Below are 21,401 nucleotides of genomic sequence, written 5' to 3'. Positions count from 1 at the left end.
AGACAATGCAAAATTGTACATAAAAAAAGTTAATAATCACCATCCATGAGTCTGAATTTCTATCCAAAATCTTACAGTAATCTAGAATTTATTTTAGTATATGTTGTGAGGAAGAGATATAAAATTTTATTCCTCCAGGTTAGCCAATAATGCCACTCACTTATTAGCAAAACATTTTCCTCTAAATTAAAACATGTCATTAATTGGTATGCAGGGATGTGCAAAAGTAGGCTAATAGTTGTTCATATGAAAAAGATATGCAGGTTATGATTATTATAATATCTTTATGAACTATGTTTCATGTACTCAAACCTACCTTTGCTCACTTTGTATATTAAAATAGCAGTATGTCACTACATACTTACCGTATTTTTCGGACCATAAGACGCACTTTTTTTCCCCCAGAAGTGGGGGGGAAAAGTCCCTGCGTCTTATGGTCCAAATATAGCCTACATATATACTTTAAAAAAAAATTTTTTTTACTTCCCCGGCTCTGTGTGGTCTCTGTGTGCTTGCCCGGCTCTAAAATGGTTCTAAATGCTGCTGTTTACTTTACAGGGTTGATTACATGTGTTTATGACTGTGATGTTGGGTTTTAATGCACATAAAATATTTTAGGACACTATTTGTTTCAGAATCTTTTTTTCTTCATTTCCCTTCTCTAAAAACTGGTGCGTCTTATGGTCCGGTGCGTCTTATGGTCCGAAAAATACGGTAACTTTGGTTTCTAAATTCTCTAGTCCATTCCATTGCTTTATTTGCAAATTTTTAGAAACATAGTTATAAATCATTTAACATTCTTTCCATCAAGAAGAGGGGGAATCTATGTCCCATCCCTGTGAATTTAGGAGGACTTTTGATTGCTTCAACCAACAGAATATAGCAGAAGCAATCCTGTATGACTTTTGAGACCATTTCATAAAAACTCATGCCGCTTCTTTGGAGCATTCACTGTGGAAGCCCATATTTCTTGGCTGCCACAATGGAGTAGCCCAATATGAATATTGCAGTCAAAGAGTCCCAACTGACCCCTGACCCAGTTATCCCCATCAAGGCACTCATCCTTGTGAATGAAGTACTTGAATTTTATGAATCATTTTATGCCTTAAGAAATCTTCTTAATCTAAAGTCATTAAGATATTTTTATATAATGTCTTTTAAAGCTGTATATTTTTGCCTTATACATTTAATTCTTCAATCTACATAAATTGGGAAGGAGAATGATTGGAGTCTATGAAAGTCCCTGAACTCTTGATTAAGACAAAGGTATTAACTTGGGACTCAATCTAATTAAGTATGTGTCTTAAAATCTCCAGGATAATCACTAAATGAATAGAAATAGCTTCAAGCCAAGCTAAACAACTCACAGTAGCCTTCTATAAGTTTGAGGTACCATGCACCTAATAATTTCCCTCTAATTTTTCTTCAAAAGCCCTGCTTCAAAAGCTATGCATTTGAGTTGACAAGACTACTTACTACCTAGTCAATAACCATGAGCAAAGACAAAAAACAAACAAACAAAAAAAACAACTGCTTAGATAAGATTGAGAAAAAACATCTACTATATAATCAATCACCCTTATAAAAAGTAAATGTCAAAATTATGTTACCATAGCAACAATATACACACCTCTATGACCTCGTGTATTCTTCACTACCATTGGGAACTCCAGTACTTCTGCTTCATCAATCATCTTAGAAAAATTCTCATGACCACCTGATTTGAGCACAAAAATTTTTAAAAACATCATCAATAGATGCAGGGTGTGACAAATTTTATCTACACTAATATCAACACAAGGAAGGTAGAAGTTAAGAACCTCATGATAAAGTAATAACAGTTAAAAGTACAGTTAAATCTGTTTAAAACAACCACACCTTTTAAAATGGGTAAGAGCTATCTTAAACTATAAATAGTCTAATATCCAACCTAAAAAAAATTAAGTAAACTTCATTAAAACAATGTTTCCCAATTCTATACCATCTTTCATATTTTTAAAAATGTATATTTTATTGATTTTTTTAAGGAGAGGAAGGGAGAAGGATAGAGTTAGAAACATTGATCAGAGAGAAACATCCATCAGCTGCCTCCTACACACCCCCTACTGGGGATGTGCCCACAACCACAGAACATGCCCCTGACCAGAATTCAACCTGGGACCCTTCAGTCCAAAGGCCGATGCTCTATCCACTGAGCCAAACTGGTTAGGGCTTTTCATATTTTTATCCCTTATTTTTCCACTATACAAATAACTGAAATCTCAAGACCTACTTTAGTATATGCAGTTCCCTGTTTGGATAAGAACCAGAGGAAAGAGTTGAGAAGACTTATCCAAGGCTGAAGATGCAGTATGCATATGTACACACACTTTCTGTCTCAAACACACAAATTAATTTTTCTTACCTTTTATTAATTAATTAATCAGAGTTCTTTTTACACTAACTACTCAGTACCAATGTTTTAAGTCATGCTTCTTACTGTTTATATTGCCAAGGAACAAATGATACAATAGCAAGATTAAAGCAAAAAAATAAAAAATAAAAATGATTGTAGTTGTAAAAAAAATAACATGATAATATAGAAAAACTGAAATAGGAAAAAGATTATTAACTGCAATATCATAAATTAATAGCTTAGAAAAATTAAGGTGATCCATGCCCAAATATGAAGCCTTCAACATCAGAGCATCGGTAATATTTCAGTTGGTTAGCCTTTTCCTTATTTTCACTCTCTTAAAATTAGAATTATAGAGCCATAATATAAACATCAGAAAGACAGAATTCTCAAACTATTCATTTTGCCTCTTCTTGTGCAACTGCTAAAAACAGCAACTGTATCACATATTACGTAGACTTGCAGAGTTTCCTTCTTTAAAACATTAAAAATAAGAAGAGAACAGGGCTTTCTTTTTAAAGCCTTGTTAACTCTCCTACCATTCTACTGGACATTTATTTGGAAAAATATCTTTGTGAAAAACGAGACTGACTTAACCTTTCCAAACTAGAAGAACAGGAAAGAAAGAAAATATATCAACAATATTATTTATAGCAGTGCTACTTAGTGTGGTCTAGTAACCTGTGCCCAATTAGTAACTTCTTTGCTATTGATAGGTGACCAGATAAATACAAAAGAGGAAGCACTAAAAGCTTTTATAGAAAGTTGGCATTGCTGTGATATTTATATTGTACTTTATAAGGGAATTGATGTACAGCAAACTGGTCTTTAAAAGAACAAAAAAGATCCTTTACCACGAATAGTTTTAGAAGCACTAGTTTAAAGTATGTCTGGTGTAGTGTCATTTTCTTAAAAAACAAGAAAGTATTTATGAAGAATTACCATGAAAATGGTAATGAAGATAAATAGAAATTAAACAGAGATGTCATCAAGTCTATTATCTTTTACCACAAAGGCTGGCAAACTGGAGCCTATGATACAAATTGGCCCACTGCTTTTTTTTTTTTTTTTGTAATCAAGTTTTATTGGAACACAGGTACGCTTATTTAAGCATTTTTTATAGCAGCTTTCACACAACAGCAGTATTACGGAGGGTCACAAATTGACTATCTGGCCCTTTCCAAGCAAAGTTTTCTGAATTTCTTTCATGTTTACATATTTCCTTGTATCGCATAACCCTGTTAGTTTAATATGGCTTTCAAAACTATCAGTTCTCTAAAACTTAAGACTATAAGTTCTTATTAGTTAACTCACCATAAGAGAAAGTATCGGGCAGAGGAACACCATGGCCAGCCAACTCTTGAAAGGTCCAGAACTTATTCACACAGTTCAGGATCGCTTGAGGTCGGTTCATCAACCGGCATCCCATCTTCTCTAGGTGGCGTAAAACAGTGATGTCACTATCACTTTGCACCCAAGGGGTTGGTACTCTCACTACCACCACCTGAGGATAGGCAGTAATTAATTCTCCATTGATCCGCAAACCTGAAATATACAGGAACAGATCAAAACCGTGAAAATGAAATAAACAATAAAATACAAGGACAGCTCGAGTCACAAAACTAAATGTTCTGTGTTGTTAATATATCATTGGGACAGAGACATGTCACCTTAAATTATATTTCTTTATAAAGAAAAGAAATTTTAATGAGAAAAACTTCACTGGTTAAATAAATAATTGTAGGTATCAATACAAAGAAATATGCCCAAGCCAGGACTGAAGGGTCGCAGGTTCAATTCCAGTCAAGGGTACATACCTCAGTTGCCAGCTCAATCCCCAGACCTGGTGTGTGTGTGTGTGTGTGTGTGTGTGTGTGTGTGTGTGTGTGTGTGGCAACCAATCGATATGTCTCTCATATTGATGTTTCTATCTCTGTCTCTCCTGCTCCCTTTCACTCTCTAAAAATCAATGGAAAAATATTCTTGGATGAGGATTAACAGAAAATAAAAAATAGATACAAAGAAATACAACATAGCCATTAAAAACAATATTATAATCATGTTCAAAAGTAGAAAATTTCCAGAGCTGAACTTAAAAAAAAAAAAAAAAAAGCAAATCTGAGAATAAGTTTTATCTGTGTTTGCACATGCATAGAAAATGGATGAAAGGATAAATGATATAAATGGCTATCTCTAAGTGTGAGTGGATGGCAAGGCAGGAAGAGAAAGGTAGAATAGAGAACGTTAACATTTTGCTCCCCGTAATTCTCTGTATTATGTTCTTTTTTAAGTGATGACATATCTATATATATATAAAAGGCTTCATGTCTGTCCGACCAGTGCTATGACACGCACTGACCACCAGGGGACAGACACTGTAGATGCAGCTGGTCCACATAGCCAATTAGCCTAGAGGCCAATTCCTCCCAGTGATGCCAATTCCTCCCAGTGAGGCCAATCAAGGCTCAACTACACAAGACAGCAGCCCATAGGTGTCTAAAGGACATCTATCACACAAGGCCACCCTACCAATTCCAAGAGACATAATAGCTATACCTAATACATAGAAACAAACATAGGGAAGCAGACAGAATGCAGAGACAAAGAAACATGTTACAAATAAAAGAAATGGAAGCAAGCAAACTAATGGATACAGAGTTCAAAACAATGGTTATAAGATTACTCAAGGATCTTAAGGAGAGCTTCAAGGGACTTGGTGAGACTTTCAAGGATTTTAGTGAGAATGTCAAAGACAAAAAAAAAAAAAAAAAAAAAAAAAAAAAGACCAGTCAGAAATTAAGCACACGTTAACTGAAATAAAAAATAATTTACAGGGATTCAACAGTAGAGGATTCCAAGAATCAAATCAAGGATCTGGAATACGAGGAAGCAAAAAACACCCAATTAGAAGAGCAAAAAGAAAAATATGAAGATAGTTTAAGGAGCCCCTGGGACAAACAACTTCAAGCGTATCAACATTCACATTATGGGAGTGCCAGAAGGAGAAGAGAGAATGCAAGATATTGAAAATCTACTTGAAGAAATGACAGAAAGCTTCCCCTACCTGATGAACTAATAGAATTATAAGCCCAGGCAGCACGGAGAGTCCCAAACAAGAGGAACCCAAAGAGGACCACACCAAGACACATCATAATTAAAAAGCCAAGGGTTAAAGACAAAGAGAGAATCTTAAAAGCAGCAAGAGAAGAGCAGTTACTAGTTACCTAAAGGGAGTGCCCATACAACTGTCAGCTGATTTCTCAACACAAACTTTGCAGGTCAGAAGGAAGTGGCAAGAAATATTCAAAATGATGACTAGTAAGGACCTACAATCAAGATTACTCTACTCAGCACAACTATCATTTTGAATGGAAGGTCAGATAAAGAGCTTCACAGACAAGAAAAAGCTAAAGGAGTTCACCACCAAACCAGTATGCTCAATCCCCAGTGGGAGCCCTGCAGGAGTCAGCCAATTGATGATGGTCCTCTCTCATTAATATTTCTATCTCTCTATCCCTCTCTTCCCAGTCTCTAAAAACTAATAAAATATTAAATTTTAAAAAAGTGAACCACACTTGTATTTTTAACTTATCCCCCTTCCAATGGATTACAAGGTCTTTTAAAACTAGAAGACAGTAATAACAGAAGAAAACTAGTAGGTTCTTTAATTTCCTTCCCAACTATTTTCCTAAATAACACAATAAGGGACTTAATAAATACTGCTTTTTCCATTTCTTCCAGAAAATATACTAGATTTTTAAGATTAGGTAATACTTAGTATGCTAAGACTCTTAAATATGCCTTTGTCATAATTATTCCTGAAATATGCAGTGTCACCTTATTCTAAGTAAAAATCTAAAAAATTACTTAGTAAAGACTTACCCAGGTTTCCCTGCTCAATTGTCAGCACCACTTCATCCATCACCACGGCCCTAAAGTCCAGCTCCTCCTCACAACACTTGGCCTTTAATGCTCGTAAGATCTCTTTTTGGGGATAGTCTTCCCTGATTCGACGATCTGTCAAAAACCACAACTTGGCTGCCACAGAGCTACACATCTTGACCTGCTTATTCTTCCTTTTCCTGGATTATTTCTTCCTAGATGAAAACTCTTTCTAGATGAAAGAGAAAATAAACATACAAATCGAGAAATCTATTTAATAACTGGCTTTCACCCAATAAATGCTGTAATTCATACTAAATACACAAACAGATTAATAGGGTAATATGACTTTTCCCTTTTCATTCAAATTAAAAATATTTGTATCACTAGAAATTGATAACCTCCTCTGAAATAAGATTTCTCCATTTCCTACTGGGGAAGCTAGCACTGCAGTTTTATAATTACAGCAGATCACTTACCAGAAACTTTCAATGTCATTCCCTATATTATATATTGTCTAGGATATACTCTAATCTGGTCACCTAATTTATTCTCTCCCCCAAAATGCAAATCCCTTGAAACAAAAGAGACTGCAATTATCAATACTATATTCCCATAGTTCTCCCATCACTATAAGTTCCAGTCATGTATAATCATGTATCTGTAGTTATTTTTATTTATGTATATTTTATAAATCTTTTATAGGCATTTTAAAAAATGAGATAGTAGCCGAAACCGGTTTGGCTCAATGGATAGAGCATCGGCTTGGGGACTGAAGGGTCCTGGGTTCGATTCCGGTCAAGGGCATGTACCTTGGTTGCGGGCATATCCCCAGTAGGGTGTGCAGGAGGCGGCTGATTGATGACTCTCTCTCATCGATGTTTCTAACTCTCTATCTCTCTCCCTTCCTCTCTGTACAAAATCAATAAAATATATTTTAAAAAAAAATGAGATAGTAGCACAAACATTACTGGATGAGCATCAACACTGAAGAAATTTACATAGCAACTTTAATCAAATAATTTGAGAATGTAGGGGAAAAAACTTTGAAAAACAAAATAAATGGCATTCACTAAAATGTGTTTACTTCAATCAGGAAGCATGCTTTTCCTCTTTTTATTCTTTCTTTAAATAGAATTTTTAAAAGTAAACACAGCTTGTTTACTAGAACACAAAAAAAGGACTTTCTTCTGCAAATCGTTTTGCTTCTCAGAGTTTATATCATGAGCAAGACAACAGTTGAAAATAGTTTTCTGAGAAATGAAAACTTGTTTTACTAACAAACGTAACAAAAGAAAACTTTCTTTCCCAGTACTATTCCAGATGATACGGCAAGGCTAATAAAGAAGGAAAGAACAAAGGCAAGAATCAGAGGAAGCAACGTCCATACAGATGGATGGCCTCCAACGTCCCCACAGCTGAAACTGGTTTCTCATGCACCATTCATACCCTCAGCCAGAAGGACCTACTCCACGCATGTGCACGTACTTGGTTGCGGGCATGTCCCCAGTAGGGGTTGCACAAGAGGCAGCTGATCGGTGTTTCTAACTATCTCTTTCCCTTCCTCTCTGTAAAAAAAAATCAATAAAATAAAATTTTAAAAAGACCAGAATATGGTGGGAAAGACACCACACACACACACACACACACACACACACACACACACACACACATCCCTTTGGCCTGCCATGCCTGCCCCATGACCTACGGCCTCAAAGGCTTCGGTCACTGGAAAGCAGGGAAGAAATAATGTGGGAGATACACAGAAAAGAGAGGGCGTGTAGCTATGGAAAAATATGGGAGGGAGGAGCTCTCAGCTGTGGTAATATAATACATCAGGCCAAGATCCAAGTAACCAGCAAAGAGGATGTCTCATGCCGAGCCTCCTGACTCTCTGTATCCTTTTTTTCATAGCTGTGATCAAGAATATAACCCCTAGTGTCCTAGGTAAGATATGGTAATAACTCAACTTACACGCTGGGAAGACTGGATGTGGCCATACAGAGCCTTCCAGGCCACAAGGAAGGGTCTTAATCAAGAGAAAAAGATCCACAAAAGAAAAGTCACATGAGAGTACCCAATACAGAGATCCCAGTTGCCCTTGAGAGACAAACTATAAAAATGCCCTTAATATGTTTATACTGGTTAGTTTTTGAAACACCTTGTCCTTGTCTTCCAAAACTCCAAAGCTATCTCTGTGCCTCCCTGACATTTAGTTCTTGAAGATCATCTGTTCACCAATGATTAAATTTCATTGTATAAATTGCATAGCAGTTATGGCCCTAAGAGAAATCAGGATGGGATGTTACAGCCATGGGCAACTGAAAAGCAGGAACATTCTGCCTGTACTGATACGTCAGCTCTCAGAAAATGCCCAGGATGCAATAGTAACACACATGGTATTTTCAGTGATTCTACAGTCATACAATAAAAGCACTCCAATACTGCAATCTCACACTGTCGTGCAGCAATCCCGACAGATGATGCACATGAGCATTCCATCTTGTCTGACTTTATGGCCACATAAAATGTGGGTGTTTCTATACTGGTATGCAACAAACAACTACATGTTCAGATTAGGCTCTCTCTTTTCATTTTCTTTAATTTTTAAAAATTTATTTTGATTTCAGAGAGGAAGGAAGAGGGAGAGATAGAAAATCAATTGAGAAATATCATTGATTGGCTGCCTCCTGCACGCCCCTTATTGGAGATCAAGCCCGCAATCTGAGCATGTGCCCTTGACCAGAATCGAATCCAGAACCTTCCAGACTACAGTCCAATGCTCTTTCCACTGAGCCAAACACCAGCTAGGGCTATCCTTTTCTTTTTAATGGGCTCAAATTCTCTTGATCCTAGGGTTCAGACAAAGAAAATGATGTTCCCTCCTGTCTGCAAGAGGTGAAGCAAAGCTGAAGGTATCATTTTACTTGCTACAACAGGAATACATCCTTTCAGAAGAGATGCCTTCACCCTAGAATCTGGAACTGAAAGGATGCTCTCTCTCCCTACAAAAGGAGACTCTGTGAAAGAAGTAGAGGGAGTGATGAAGAGTTCTGACATCAGTGTCAATAGCTGTGGTTTCTCAAAGCCTGCCTAAATGACAGGCGAAAATGGCAGGAACTTCAAACTAAGGTAATTTTGGTCATGTGGAATACATTTTCTGTGTATCAGCTTCAAAAGATTCTTGTGTTATTCCTTAATTTTCATGTAAAGATTCATAGAGGTATGCAATAGTGTATTCCAACTCTGTTTCTGTACACCAAGTAGATGACATCCTCAGTTTGTAAATGGCACATCTACTTCTTAACCACCTTGCTAATTATTGTTTCATTACTGGTGGTATCTTTAAGTGACACCTGTCCAGAATTTTTATCCACTATCATTTTAGTGATCTCCTAAGACCAGTTTATTACCAGGAAATGAAAGGACACAACCTTCTCCTCTACCCAATGGCCTAGTCCTGTTTCCAGTGGATGAGAGGCAGGCTATCCTTGGTGCTCAGGGCTGCTGCTGAGGAGGCTGCTTGCCTTTTTAAGGCTATTCCACTGTGATTCACATCCAACCAGACCCAAGAAATTCTCGGGTGAAGACTCTCCAGCCTCAACGGCATAGGCTCATCATCCCCAACCCACTCCCCCAGGCCTGGCAACAATGCCCTCCTCTGATGGCCCAAAAGAGACCAATAGTTTGGCACCTCCTCTGATGGCCTTCTCCTCCCCTACCAATTATATAAAAATATCTGCTTTTCTATTTTTCCCATCCATTAACATCAAGGAAAAACAAAACACAAAAAAGCTTATAAGAAGTCAATTGCAGATTATGCCATGTGCAAATACAACGAGAAACTGACAGTCTGCAACTTGGAAGAGGATCCTGGCCAAAATCTGACCAGGCTGGACTTCCAGATTTGAGAATTGTGTGAATTACTTGCTATTGCTTATATGCAAAAAAATAGAATAAGACAAAAGCATAACAGTGAACAGTCCAGAAGCCCAAATCTATACACACAAAAAATTATAGTCCTGCCTTAAAAAAAAAATTCAAATTATATTATATTTACTATTTTCAAATACAGAAAAGAGTCTATAAAATAAAGTAGGATTTTTTTTTCCCCTCTGACATTTATAGGAGTAAGAAAGAGTTTACTCTCCAACATTTGCAAATGTTCCTATATACATAAGAATATAATCTCTCTTCTTGGAATATAAACTCAGATCAAGTAGTTTCCATACTCTATTTCTTACAGAGTATCAAGAAGAAAAACGATGTATATATCAATATCAAATATAAAATAAATGCTACTAATAAACTGCTAAAATAGTTTTGAAATAAAAAGAAATTCAAAGATAATTTACTTTTATATTAGAGACAGTATTCCCATGTAAACTTCTGTATGGGCACACCATTTTTAACACATCTCTGTCATCTTCAAACAGTCTAGGCAAAGCTAATTAAATGGGAATCATAAAATGGTTGATTCATTTTTCTTGTGAGGTCCTTTCCCAAGAGTAATTATTTTGGTAGGAAAAAAGCAAAATCACAATCTATCATCTGAACACATTAAGGCATCACTTACTATTATTTTAAAAATTCTTTATTCTAGATAAGACATAGTATATGAACATAGAATCAAAAGACTGAGAAAGAGCAAAATTAGAGAAGAAAAAAATGAATTCCTATATACAAACTAAAACTTACTCCATTTGGCAATTACTACGGATGTGCTTTCAATGACATCATTCTGTCTTAGATTTGAAATTGGATCAGGTTATAGAGAAAAATAACAAATATGTGTATCTTGAGTTGTAGGCACTCCTTCGTAGTCTCTTTTTCTGTGACCCTTTTTTCTTGACAGCTCTACTTCTGCACATAACCCTCTGGGTTTCTTAAACTCTTCTTTCTCGAGAAATGTCATCCTCAGCCAGGTTTCAACTATTATCATGAAACTCAATTATATATCATTGACCTATTAAATTTCTCTCTCCAACCATTTAATGGCGTGCAATTGTTTGGTCAAACACTAGTGTACATGTTGCTGTCAAGATATTTTGTAAATGTGATTAGCATCTATAATCACTTGACTTTGAGTAAAGGAGATTACCCTATTATGTGGTAGGTATGATCCAACCAGATGAAGGACTAAAAAGCGAAACAGATTTCCCAGAGAAACTCTGCATCAAAACTACAACCTTCCTATTTACATCCCCTACAGACTGTGAATTGGCCAGTTCCACAATCACAGAAGCCAATTCCTTAAAATTAATACCTCTCTCTCTCTCTCTCTCTCTCTCTCTCTCTCTCTCTCTCTCTCTAATTAAATAGTATCTTTTAATCTCAATTTTGTGATGCCTCAGGTTTTAACCAAGGATCTGTTATTTATCAAGGCTTTTTCTCTCAGTGAGTTCTAATGTCCCCAATTCTTTCAATCTGCCTCAAATAAAAAACAATTTGGAATATATATATAAATGTTACCCACTTGCTCAACCAGTGTGACATAGTGGTTGAGCATCGACCTATGAACCAGGAGGTCACGGTTCAATTCCGGGTCAGGATACATGCCCTAGTTGCGGACTCAATCCCCAGTAGGGGGCGTGCAGGAGGCAGTTGATCAATGATTTTTCTCTCATCACTTATGTTTGTCTCTCCCTCTCTGAAATCAATAAAAATATATATTTTAGAAATAATAAAATTTTGCCCTTTTTCCTTTCCTTTCCTTTATCCAACAGACCATCAGAAGAAGATCTGAATTGCTCATAGAAATGAGAAAGAATGGAAATAAAAACACAAACGCAAAAAAATATAAATAAAACTTCAATTTGATCCAGTAATCCCACTTCTAGGAATATATCCCAAGAAGTCAGAAAGAATATATGCACTCCTATCTTCATAGTAGCACAATTTACAGTAACTAAGATTTGGAAACAGCCTAAGTGCCCATCAACAGATGGGTGGATTAAAAAAAAAACTGTGGTACATCTACACAATGGAATACTACACTGCAGTAAAAATGAAAGAAATCTTACCATTTGTAACAGCATTAATGGACCTGGAGAGGATTGTGCTAAACGAAATAAGCCATTCAGAGAAAGATAGATATTACATGATCTCATTTATTTGTGGATTCTAATGAACAACATAAACTGATTAACAAAAACATATCTAAAGACACAGAAGCATTGAACCCACTGTCAACTTCAGAGGGAAGGTGGGGGTAAGGGTGGTGGGGGCAGTAAGAGATCAACCAAAGGACTTGTATGCATGCATAAAAGCATAACCAATGGACACAAATAGTAGAGGGGTGAGGGCCTGTGCTGGGGTGTGGGAGTGGGCAGGAAAAAAGGAGACATATATAATATTTTCAACAATAAAAAATTTAAAAGAAAAAAGAACCGGGAAAAGGAGAACCACCCTGTTTGGGGAGGGGGCTGGGGTTCTTAAATATTAAAGTTAGAGAAAATAAATAAATGATAAGATGAAGTTCAGAAGAATCTCAGAAATACGTAAGTGTTAGTCCAGTTACCCCATTACTCACTAATAATATTCATCCATAAATGATCACAAAAGAGCCGAAACCAGTTTGGCTCAGTAGATAGAGTGTTGGCCTGTGGACTGAAAGGTCCCGGGTTCGATTCCGGTCAGGGGCATGTACCTTGGTTGCGGGCACACCCCCAGAGGGATGTGTGCGGGAGGCAGCTGATCGATGATTCTCTCTCATCAGTGTTTCTAACTATCCCTCTCTCTTCCTCTCTATAAAAAATAAATAAATAAATAAATAAATCAATAAAAAAATATTTTTTTTTAAAAGATCACAAAGGAATGTCCATTTGAAACTAGGTATTTCCTATATAATTGTATCCTTTAGCTATGATGCCACTTATCCTAGTTAATAAAAGGCTAATATGCAAATCGACCAAACGGTGGAATGACCTGTTACTATAATATGCACTGGCCACCAGGGGGCAGATGCTCAACACAGGAGATACCCCCTGGTGGTCAGTGCACTCCCACAAGGGGAGCTCCACTCAGCCGGAAGCCAAGCTCACACCTGGTGAGAGCAGCAGCAGGGGCGGGAGCCTTTCCCATCTCTGCGACAGGCTAAGCTGTCAGTCAGACATCCCTGGAGGGCTCCTGGACTGCGAGAGGGCACAGGCCAGGCTGAGGGAACCCACCTCCCAACCCCAGTGCAGAATTTCATGCACCAGGCCTCTAGTTATAAAATAATATCACTATGTGTTCTGAGTTTATACAATGTCATTTCTTTACCACTTTAACTTGAAGGTAAACTGGAATGCTGTGAAAGTTGGACAGGAGGACTAGACATTAATCAAAATTGACTTTACCAGTGACAGAAAAGATATGTATGACTTGAAAGAGTATTATCTCAAAAATAGAACAAACATCTAATTTCCCAAAATTTATATGACACAATCACTCACATATCTCCTTCTTATAGAACTTTCACTCATGTATGCATGATTATGGATGAAAAAATGGGAGGATAATTTTCCTAACTAAACTCAATATGGTTCTTTATCAGAAAATTAAAGAAAAATAATGATAAAACATTAATGTTTACACAGAAACAGAAAAAGCACTAAAGGTACAGAAGGCAACACTTTGGACTATGTATACAGATATCTATAAATTTCCTTTCTTCACACAAAAAAATATGTGCAGGACAAAGGCAAAACAATGCATACAGATAAGGTTAAATACATTCTCCATTTATGGTTCACAAAGTACCTTCCATATGTATTTCTCATTTGATCTCACATAATGCTGTTAGGAACATAGACATATATTATCCCATTTTTAAAAACTGGCCTGTCTACGGTATCATAATAGTAGAGGCAAGAGAGAGAGTCAGGTTTTCTGGTTTCTTTGTACTTTTTTCCATTATACCTAAAGATATCACAGGGAATTTAGATAAGGGGAAAAAATGACATTTTGAGTGGGTATATGTTCATACTAACCATTCATACTGCGTGTATTAGGCAGCTTATTTGTATCTCATTTAATTATCACAACCATCCCCCTTTGACACTTCATTGTCTTCATTTGGCTATGAAGCTATTCTAGCGGAGATGTTAGTTAAGGTGTCTAAATTCACACAATTAGAATGTGGTAGAGCCCCAGAATGCTTCAAATTTCACACTCTATGAGAGATTCCCATTTGCTTCCATTTTCTACTTTTCTTAGTAATAAGTTATCTGATATTAAGCTTAGTACAATGCCATGTAAATAGACTGTATTCTGTAGGCTTTCCTGAAACTAGATGTGGTCATATTAGCTACATTTTCATCTAAGTGTACATGATCATGAATAAAAAAGGGAGAGCTAAGTGAAAAATACTGCATTTAAGCTTCCAGAAAGCCTGCTTAAGAGGAATGCTCTTCCTTGGTCCTTGCTCCATTCTGCTACCCGGAATGTGGATGTTATGGCTACAACCCTAACAATCATCTGGACTATGAGGATAGGAGTCGACCTTGGAAAAGCACAACATGTTAGAAGGACTTGAATCCCTAACAACTGTGTATGTTATGGCCTTGAACTGACTAACTACTTACTCTTTTGCATGAGAAATAAACTGCTATCCCCATTTATGTCATTGATATTTGGGGATTATTATAGACCACTAAACCTTAGCTTAACAAATATACTCTACCATACCTTGCTCAAAAGCTAAAGCAAAGTATTACCTTGACATCAAAGCTTGCGTATGTCGGCAAGAGTGGTACTGTTTCTAAGTGGAACTTCCTTTTTACACTAATAAGATCATTTTACTTAAAAAAAAAAAAAAAAAAAAAATTTATTTCAGCCGAAACCGGTTTGGCTCAGACTAAAAGGTCCCAGGTTCGATCCAGGTTGTGGGCACATCCTCAGTAGGAGGCGTGCAGGAGGCAGCTGATCGATGTTTCTCTTTCATCGATGTTTCTAACTTTCTCTCTCTCCCTTCCTCTCTGTAAAAAAAATCAATGGAGCGTCCGAGGTTCGATTCCGGTTGGGGGCCTGTGCCTTGGTTGCGTACACAACCCCAGTGGGGAATGTGCAGGTGGTGGCTGATCGATGCTTCTAACTTTCTGTCCCTCTCCCTTCCTCTCTGTAAAAAATCAATAAAAAACATATTTAAAAAATTTGATTTCAGAGACGGAGAGAGAGATAGAAACATCAACAATAAGAGAGAATCATTGATCAACTGCCTCCTACACGACCCTCACTGGGGATTGAACCTGCAACCCGGCATGTGCCCTGACAGGGAATTGAACCATGACCTTCGGATTCATAGGTTCAACCACTGAGTCATGTCGGATGGGCTCGTTTTACTTTTATATTCCTTTGCACAACATTCCTAGAGAAGTATACTTCTCCCCCCAAAAAAGAAAAGTGTTCGAAGTTAAAAGTAATTGTAAACATAAAACTAAGTATTCAATTAAATAATACCTTCAATTAATATGTGAGTGCCCAGGCAGGGTAGACTGGGAGTGGGGAAGTAAGAGATCAACCAAAGGTCTTGTATGCATGCATATAAGCATAACCAATGGATAATGACAATAGAGTGGTGCGGGCATATGCTGGGGGCTGGGAGTGGCCAGGGAGAGGTCAATGGAAGAAAAAGGATTCATATTTAATACTTAAGAATTAAAACTTTAAAAAAATATTTCAGTGCTTACAATGCACTGTATCTAAAAATACCATGGTAAACAGAACAGAAATAGTCCCACCCTCACAAAGCTAAAATTTATTTGATGTTACAATGTCATGAGTAAGAAAAAAAGCTCAACATCACTGAACATTAGGAAAATGCAAATCAAAATGGTGATACTACTTCACAATAGTATGATGGCCACTATTTAAAAAAAAAAAAAAAAGTGTTGGAAAGGATATGGAGAAACTGGAAGCCTTGCAAACTGTCCATGGCAATGCAATAAAATGGTGTAGCTGCTATAGAAAACAGTATGGCAGTGTCTCAAAAAATTAAAAGTAGAATTACCACATAATCCAGCAAACCCACTTTTAGGTATATACACAAAAGAACTGAAAGCAGAGTCTCAAAGGGGTATCTGTACACACATGTTCATAGTAGCATTATTCACAACAGCTAAAAGTAAAAGTAACCCAGGTGTCCATCAACAGACAAATAATAGTAAAATGCAATATACACATACTATACCTTAAAAAGAAGTTAGTTCTGATACATGCTACAACATGATGAACCCTGAGGACATTATGATCTGGTATCTAAAGTAGTCAAATTCAGAGATAAAAAGTAGGGGCTGAGGGGTTGGGGGAATAGAGAACTAATGTTTTACAGGCAGAAAGTTTCAGTTTTGCAAAGAAAAGAGTTCCAGTGATGGATATGGTGATGGTTACACAACAATGCAAATGTACTTAACTACTAACCTGTGAACTTTAAAAACTGTTAAGATGTTAAATTTTATCTTGTGTGTATTTTACCATAATAAAAGGAAAATTGGGAAAGGGAATAAAAATGACATGAGAGGAGAAAAATGACATGAGCAAATTAACAAGTAAATTTTCACACATTTCCAACTAAAGGGTAAGAAAAGTATTACTTAAATTACCTGTACTTTATTTACTAAAATTCCCAAAACAGTTTTGTAGTATAAAAAATCTATTGAACTTTTTTTTTTAAAAGTAATTTTATCTGGAATGCAAATAAAATTTATGATTTATAAATTTATAATAGAGGAATGTTATATCAAAGTATCTCTGGAACATGGCACAAAATTTGAAAAACATTCTGGAGATACAATGCACAGTATAGCTTCAAGTTCATTACATTTGACATGTCAGAGGTTGGGCCAAATTTTCTTTGAACATTTGGACATTACTTTGAAAAAGGGTTGGAAAGCTATGAATATGCTTTCCAGATATGGCTAATAACTGATAACTCCAAAGCATCAGGGAATTCCAAAATTGCTATTTGGTTAAATCTGTATGGAGTTTCAAGATGAGTTTTCAAGACTTATCCAACATGGAACAGCAGATCAATAACAGAGATCTGGTCTCATCTTATTTAGCAAATTCATATTCTATTTTGGAGATCTTATTACTAAGAATATGAAGCCAAGAGCAAGTATCAGAAGGGGATAAGAGATAGGGAGAATGAAATATGTAAGGGGTTGAATAGATTAAAGACATTTAAGTAAGGAGGTTTGTTTATTTTTTGGGGTCACAACTTGGTTGTGTGTTTTACTTTCTAAATGAATCAGGCATATCAGTGTTTACACACATTTGTTTTGCTAATTCTTCAATTCACAAATTGGTACACATTTTATATAAGAATGTAGTAGACTCCTCCATACATTGCTGGGGGAACTGAATGACAGATGAAAAGTACAGGGTTCATGAAATTGGACTGTAACCTCCATAAATCAGAATTCTGTTTGAATTCCTGTTTTATTCTCTGCTGTTATCCCCAGTGGGCAACACTGAACCTCATATACCAGAAGGTTAGGAGATACTTTAATGTTGTTTGCTAAACTGAATCATAACAAAATCTAAAAATAACAATAAAAATAAAAAATAGGTATTTTCAATATTAAATACCATGCAAATATATACCCCAACTGACATTTTTCAAAAAAAAAAAAAATGCAAGCCTAATGTTACTTTCCATCATCATTATGCAACTGAAATAATTAGCACTGTTAACAATTAAAGTTGGGGGGGGGGGGAGAGACAATTTTAGTAAGAACAAGAAAAAAAGATATAAGCAAATGGGTTCCATGCAGAACCAGACTCTAAGGGAGTAGAGCTGCAGAGCTCTGTGGCTTTTGTCCTCCAAGCCAATTTTAAAAGGGAAAAAAACAAAACACACACAAAAAACCATTGAAAAATAACACCATGGCATTAGTGCATTAGTTACTATGAAGCCAGAAAGTCATTACTTCTCTTTTGCAAAAATAACATGTTCACAGATACATATGGCACATGAATCTAAAATATGTAATGTATAGATATTTTGGGAGGTACTTTATTATTTCTTAACAATCCTTAATGTGACAAACAGGAAAATTCCCAAGTAATGAAAGACAATTTCCCCAACATCTGTACCTAATCTCCCCTATTCAACCTCTCTTGAAACAACTGTGCATGCCAGGATAGCTAACACTTAAAAATAATACTTTTTTCATTGTTCCTATCACAATCTACTAACTCAAATTTTAAAATAACGTAACTATTAGTTTCTAAAGGCCCTTTTCTCATATTACTTATAACTTTATCCCACCTGCAGAGAATACTGTTTTTAAACTAACCTGCTCTAAGTTCTCTACAACTCTACATCAGTCAAGTACCCCGCAAAACAAGCAAGCAACGTACAATAAAAACTCACCCTCCTTACTTTATGTTTGGTTTTCTCTCACTCTTCAGATGTTGTTCGTGGGTATAGAAGTTCTTCCTCCACCCATTTGCAATCAGTTTAGGTCTCTATGCCTGCTCCCCAAGGGAACATGATAAAAGCTACTTCCCAAAGAGTGGAGCAACTCAACTCTGCTCTGTCCCCATCCCCCTGGTGTTCAGTCTTTCAGCTCACAGGATGGGGAGAAGTTTTTGAGAAATCAGTGTTACCCCAGTAGCAAATCCCAGGTGATACACACTGGGCCAAGGAAGACTTGGGAGATATTTTAAATGATTTGGCTCATCCTGTGCCCCAACAAATTAATGCCTGAAGCTTCATTGAGTGTTCACTTCAGTATGTTTCTTCACAATACAGCTGAAAAGGGTAGAGAATTTATAAGATGTTGCTGGTAATTTCCCTCCATAGAGGAAAAAGGAACAGAATGAGAAGAGAAAAGGGGCGCGGGGGGGGGGGGGGGGGGGGGGGGGGGGGGGGAAATAGCCTTGATTTCACTGTCCCCTACCACCCCAGATGCTATCATTAGGGACACTAAGGAAACATGAGAAAATTTTTAAAAGCTATCTCCACAGAAACTAAGAAAAGTGAAATTTTAGCTGGTAACCAGAAGTCTAAAGGTTAGACATGCAGCTCCTTACCCCCTGCAGGGGGGAAAGGTGGGAAGAAGTGGCTCCTGAGTGGAGAACTGTATGTGCCTGAATTTGCTGTCCCCTTCTTGGATCTGTTCTCAGAATCAGATTGCCCCCCTCCCTGACAAGCAGACAGACTCCAGCACCTGGTGGGGGTAAGAGAAGACAGAGAAAAAAGGGGAGACAGAAAAAGATAAAAACATCAACAGCCATGTTGCCAAACTAACAAATAACCCTAGGACATGAAAGAAGGAAATTAATAGCCATAACCTACATAGAAAACAATAAACAAAAAGGTCACCTTAAAACTAAATGGACCTCCTCCCCCACCCCTTTGACACACTAACCAAAATAACAGTAACCATAAGAAAAATTTTAACTGTAACTTTAATTTTGGAAATTAGAAGAGGTTTTCATTCTAAAAGTTAAGAAATTTCAGACAATGTTTTATTCCAAATGAATATCTTGTCATGTCTTTGACAATGAATTGTTTAAAAAAATAAAATAAAGGAAAATTTACCCAATATTGTAAAACACTTCAAATGAGATTTAAACAGCATTTAAATTTTAATGGTTTACAGTTATTAAAAACATCCATAAAAATAAGAAGGGTGTCAGTTTAACCCAAACTCCACAAAGATGTGGGAACCATTTCATAATTAAGGGGAAAATCACAGCACACGGAGTTTACATCCAAGTTACACTCTCCACGGTTGGTAGAACCCCACTCACAGAACATAATTAACGCCCCACCTCTATTCATAAATACAAATCTGCTATCAAGATACAGGAGAATGAAATTGAAATTATCCCCTATTTTGGCTTTTTTTTTTTTTAAGGGGTCAGGGGGAGGTAACAATTGCATCACAGTAAACACACACACACAAAACAAGCAACTATTTGTCACCCCATCCTTACACGGAGGGCCACCGAAGGGAAGAGGAATGCTTGTCACACTCCCTGAAATTCACACGTAAGGAAGAAAAGCATGGGGTTAAGGGCTGCAGGAGGAACACCACATCCTCCTCCTCCTCCTCCTCCCCCTCCTCCGCTTCCTCCTCCCCTTCCTCCTCCTCCTCCTCCGGTCACACCGAAGGAATTTTCGCCTGATGGAGGCAGGGCAGCAGCCCCCCACCCTGAGGGGCAGGTCGGCAGCGCGTTCCCGGGGTTACCACACCCCCTCACAACGGGGAGACCACGCTCCACGAAGCCCGAGGTGGCCGCCTCCCCGCCGCACACCGCCTCACGGACCCCCTCCCCGCAGCCCGCTCCCCACGACTCGGGCCCGGCGTCGACCCCGGCCCTCACCCACCCCGCACCCCCTCAGCGGGCGCGCTCTGCCCCGTTCCCGGCCCCGGCCGAGCCCTCCCGCCCGCTCGGAGGCAGAGGGACGCGGAGCGGGCGCGCCTTCGCATCATCCCCTCATCCCCTCATCCCCGCCACCGGCGCTGCTCACCTGGCTCGGCGGCTCCTCCCTTGATCTTGACCCGGCAGAGCGGGGCTGGGGCCGGGGCCTCGGAGGGGGAAGCGCGGGCCGCCGGGCGGGCAGGCGGGCGGGCTGACGGTCCGAGGAGAAGGGGGAGGGGGTCGGGAGCCGCCTCTTTTCTCCTCAGCCGCCGCCGCCGCGGCTCCGGCAGCCAGGCCGGGCGCCCTCCACGCTCGCTCGCCCACCCACCCACCCTCTCACGGCCTCGCCGGTCGCGGCGGCTCGCCCTCACTCCCACTCCCCCACACAGACACACGCGTCCCCCACCCCCACACACACACACACATTCACACTCACACACACACACACACACACATACATACACACACTCACTCACACCCAGCCGCTCCCCCTCGCCCTCACTCGCCCGGCGTGCGCGCGCGCGCGCGGCCCCGCTCCCACAGCGCGCACGACGCCGGCGAGGCCGCCCCGCGCCGCCGCCCCGACCGCGGAGCCGCGCAGAGCCCTCCCGCGCGCGCGCGCGCGTGCGTGAGCGTGTGCGTGCGCCCGGGCCCCGCCCTCCTCGCGCGGCTGGCAGCCGAGGGGCGCTGAAGGGCTGAGGGGCTGAGGCCCGGCGGGCCGAAACCGCCTCAGCCGGTCTAACACCTGCGCCGGGACCCGCCCTCC

At 38.7% G+C, this 21,401-nt stretch overlaps 1 protein-coding gene across 8 annotated transcripts in view; it reads right to left on the bottom strand.

The window, feature by feature from the left end:
* The window catches only part of RIMKLB (ribosomal modification protein rimK like family member B), a 34,264-nt gene extending 13,238 nt beyond the window's left edge, over positions 1 to 21,026 (bottom strand). For 6 of the 8 annotated variants that reach the window (XR_006742783.1, XR_004991071.2, XR_006742782.1 and 3 more), the window contains exons 1-4: positions 20,745 to 21,023; positions 6,278 to 6,509; positions 3,710 to 3,940; positions 1,631 to 1,717 (exon numbers count right to left, since the gene is read on the bottom strand). Coding sequence is in view for 2 of the 8 variants with exons in the window: in XM_045587728.1 (XP_045443684.1) it covers positions 1,631 to 1,717; positions 3,710 to 3,940; positions 6,278 to 6,452 (493 nt within the window). In the remaining 6 variants the exon portion in view is untranslated. Of the gene's footprint in view, positions 1 to 1,630; positions 1,718 to 3,709; positions 3,941 to 6,277; positions 6,510 to 20,744 lie in introns of all 8 variants that reach the window. The other 2 variants (XM_045587728.1, XM_036456110.2) reach the window with 1 other exon arrangement.
* Positions 21,027 to 21,401: the final 375 nt, after the last annotated feature.

This window comes from Pipistrellus kuhlii, unplaced genomic scaffold (assembly GCF_014108245.1).
Source record: "Pipistrellus kuhlii isolate mPipKuh1 unplaced genomic scaffold, mPipKuh1.p scaffold_m20_p_3, whole genome shotgun sequence".
In the NCBI taxonomy this organism is placed as follows: Eukaryota; Metazoa; Chordata; class Mammalia; order Chiroptera; family Vespertilionidae; genus Pipistrellus; species Pipistrellus kuhlii.
Note: the sequence above shows the minus strand (reverse complement) of the source record. Positions and strands in the feature narration are given on the sequence as shown.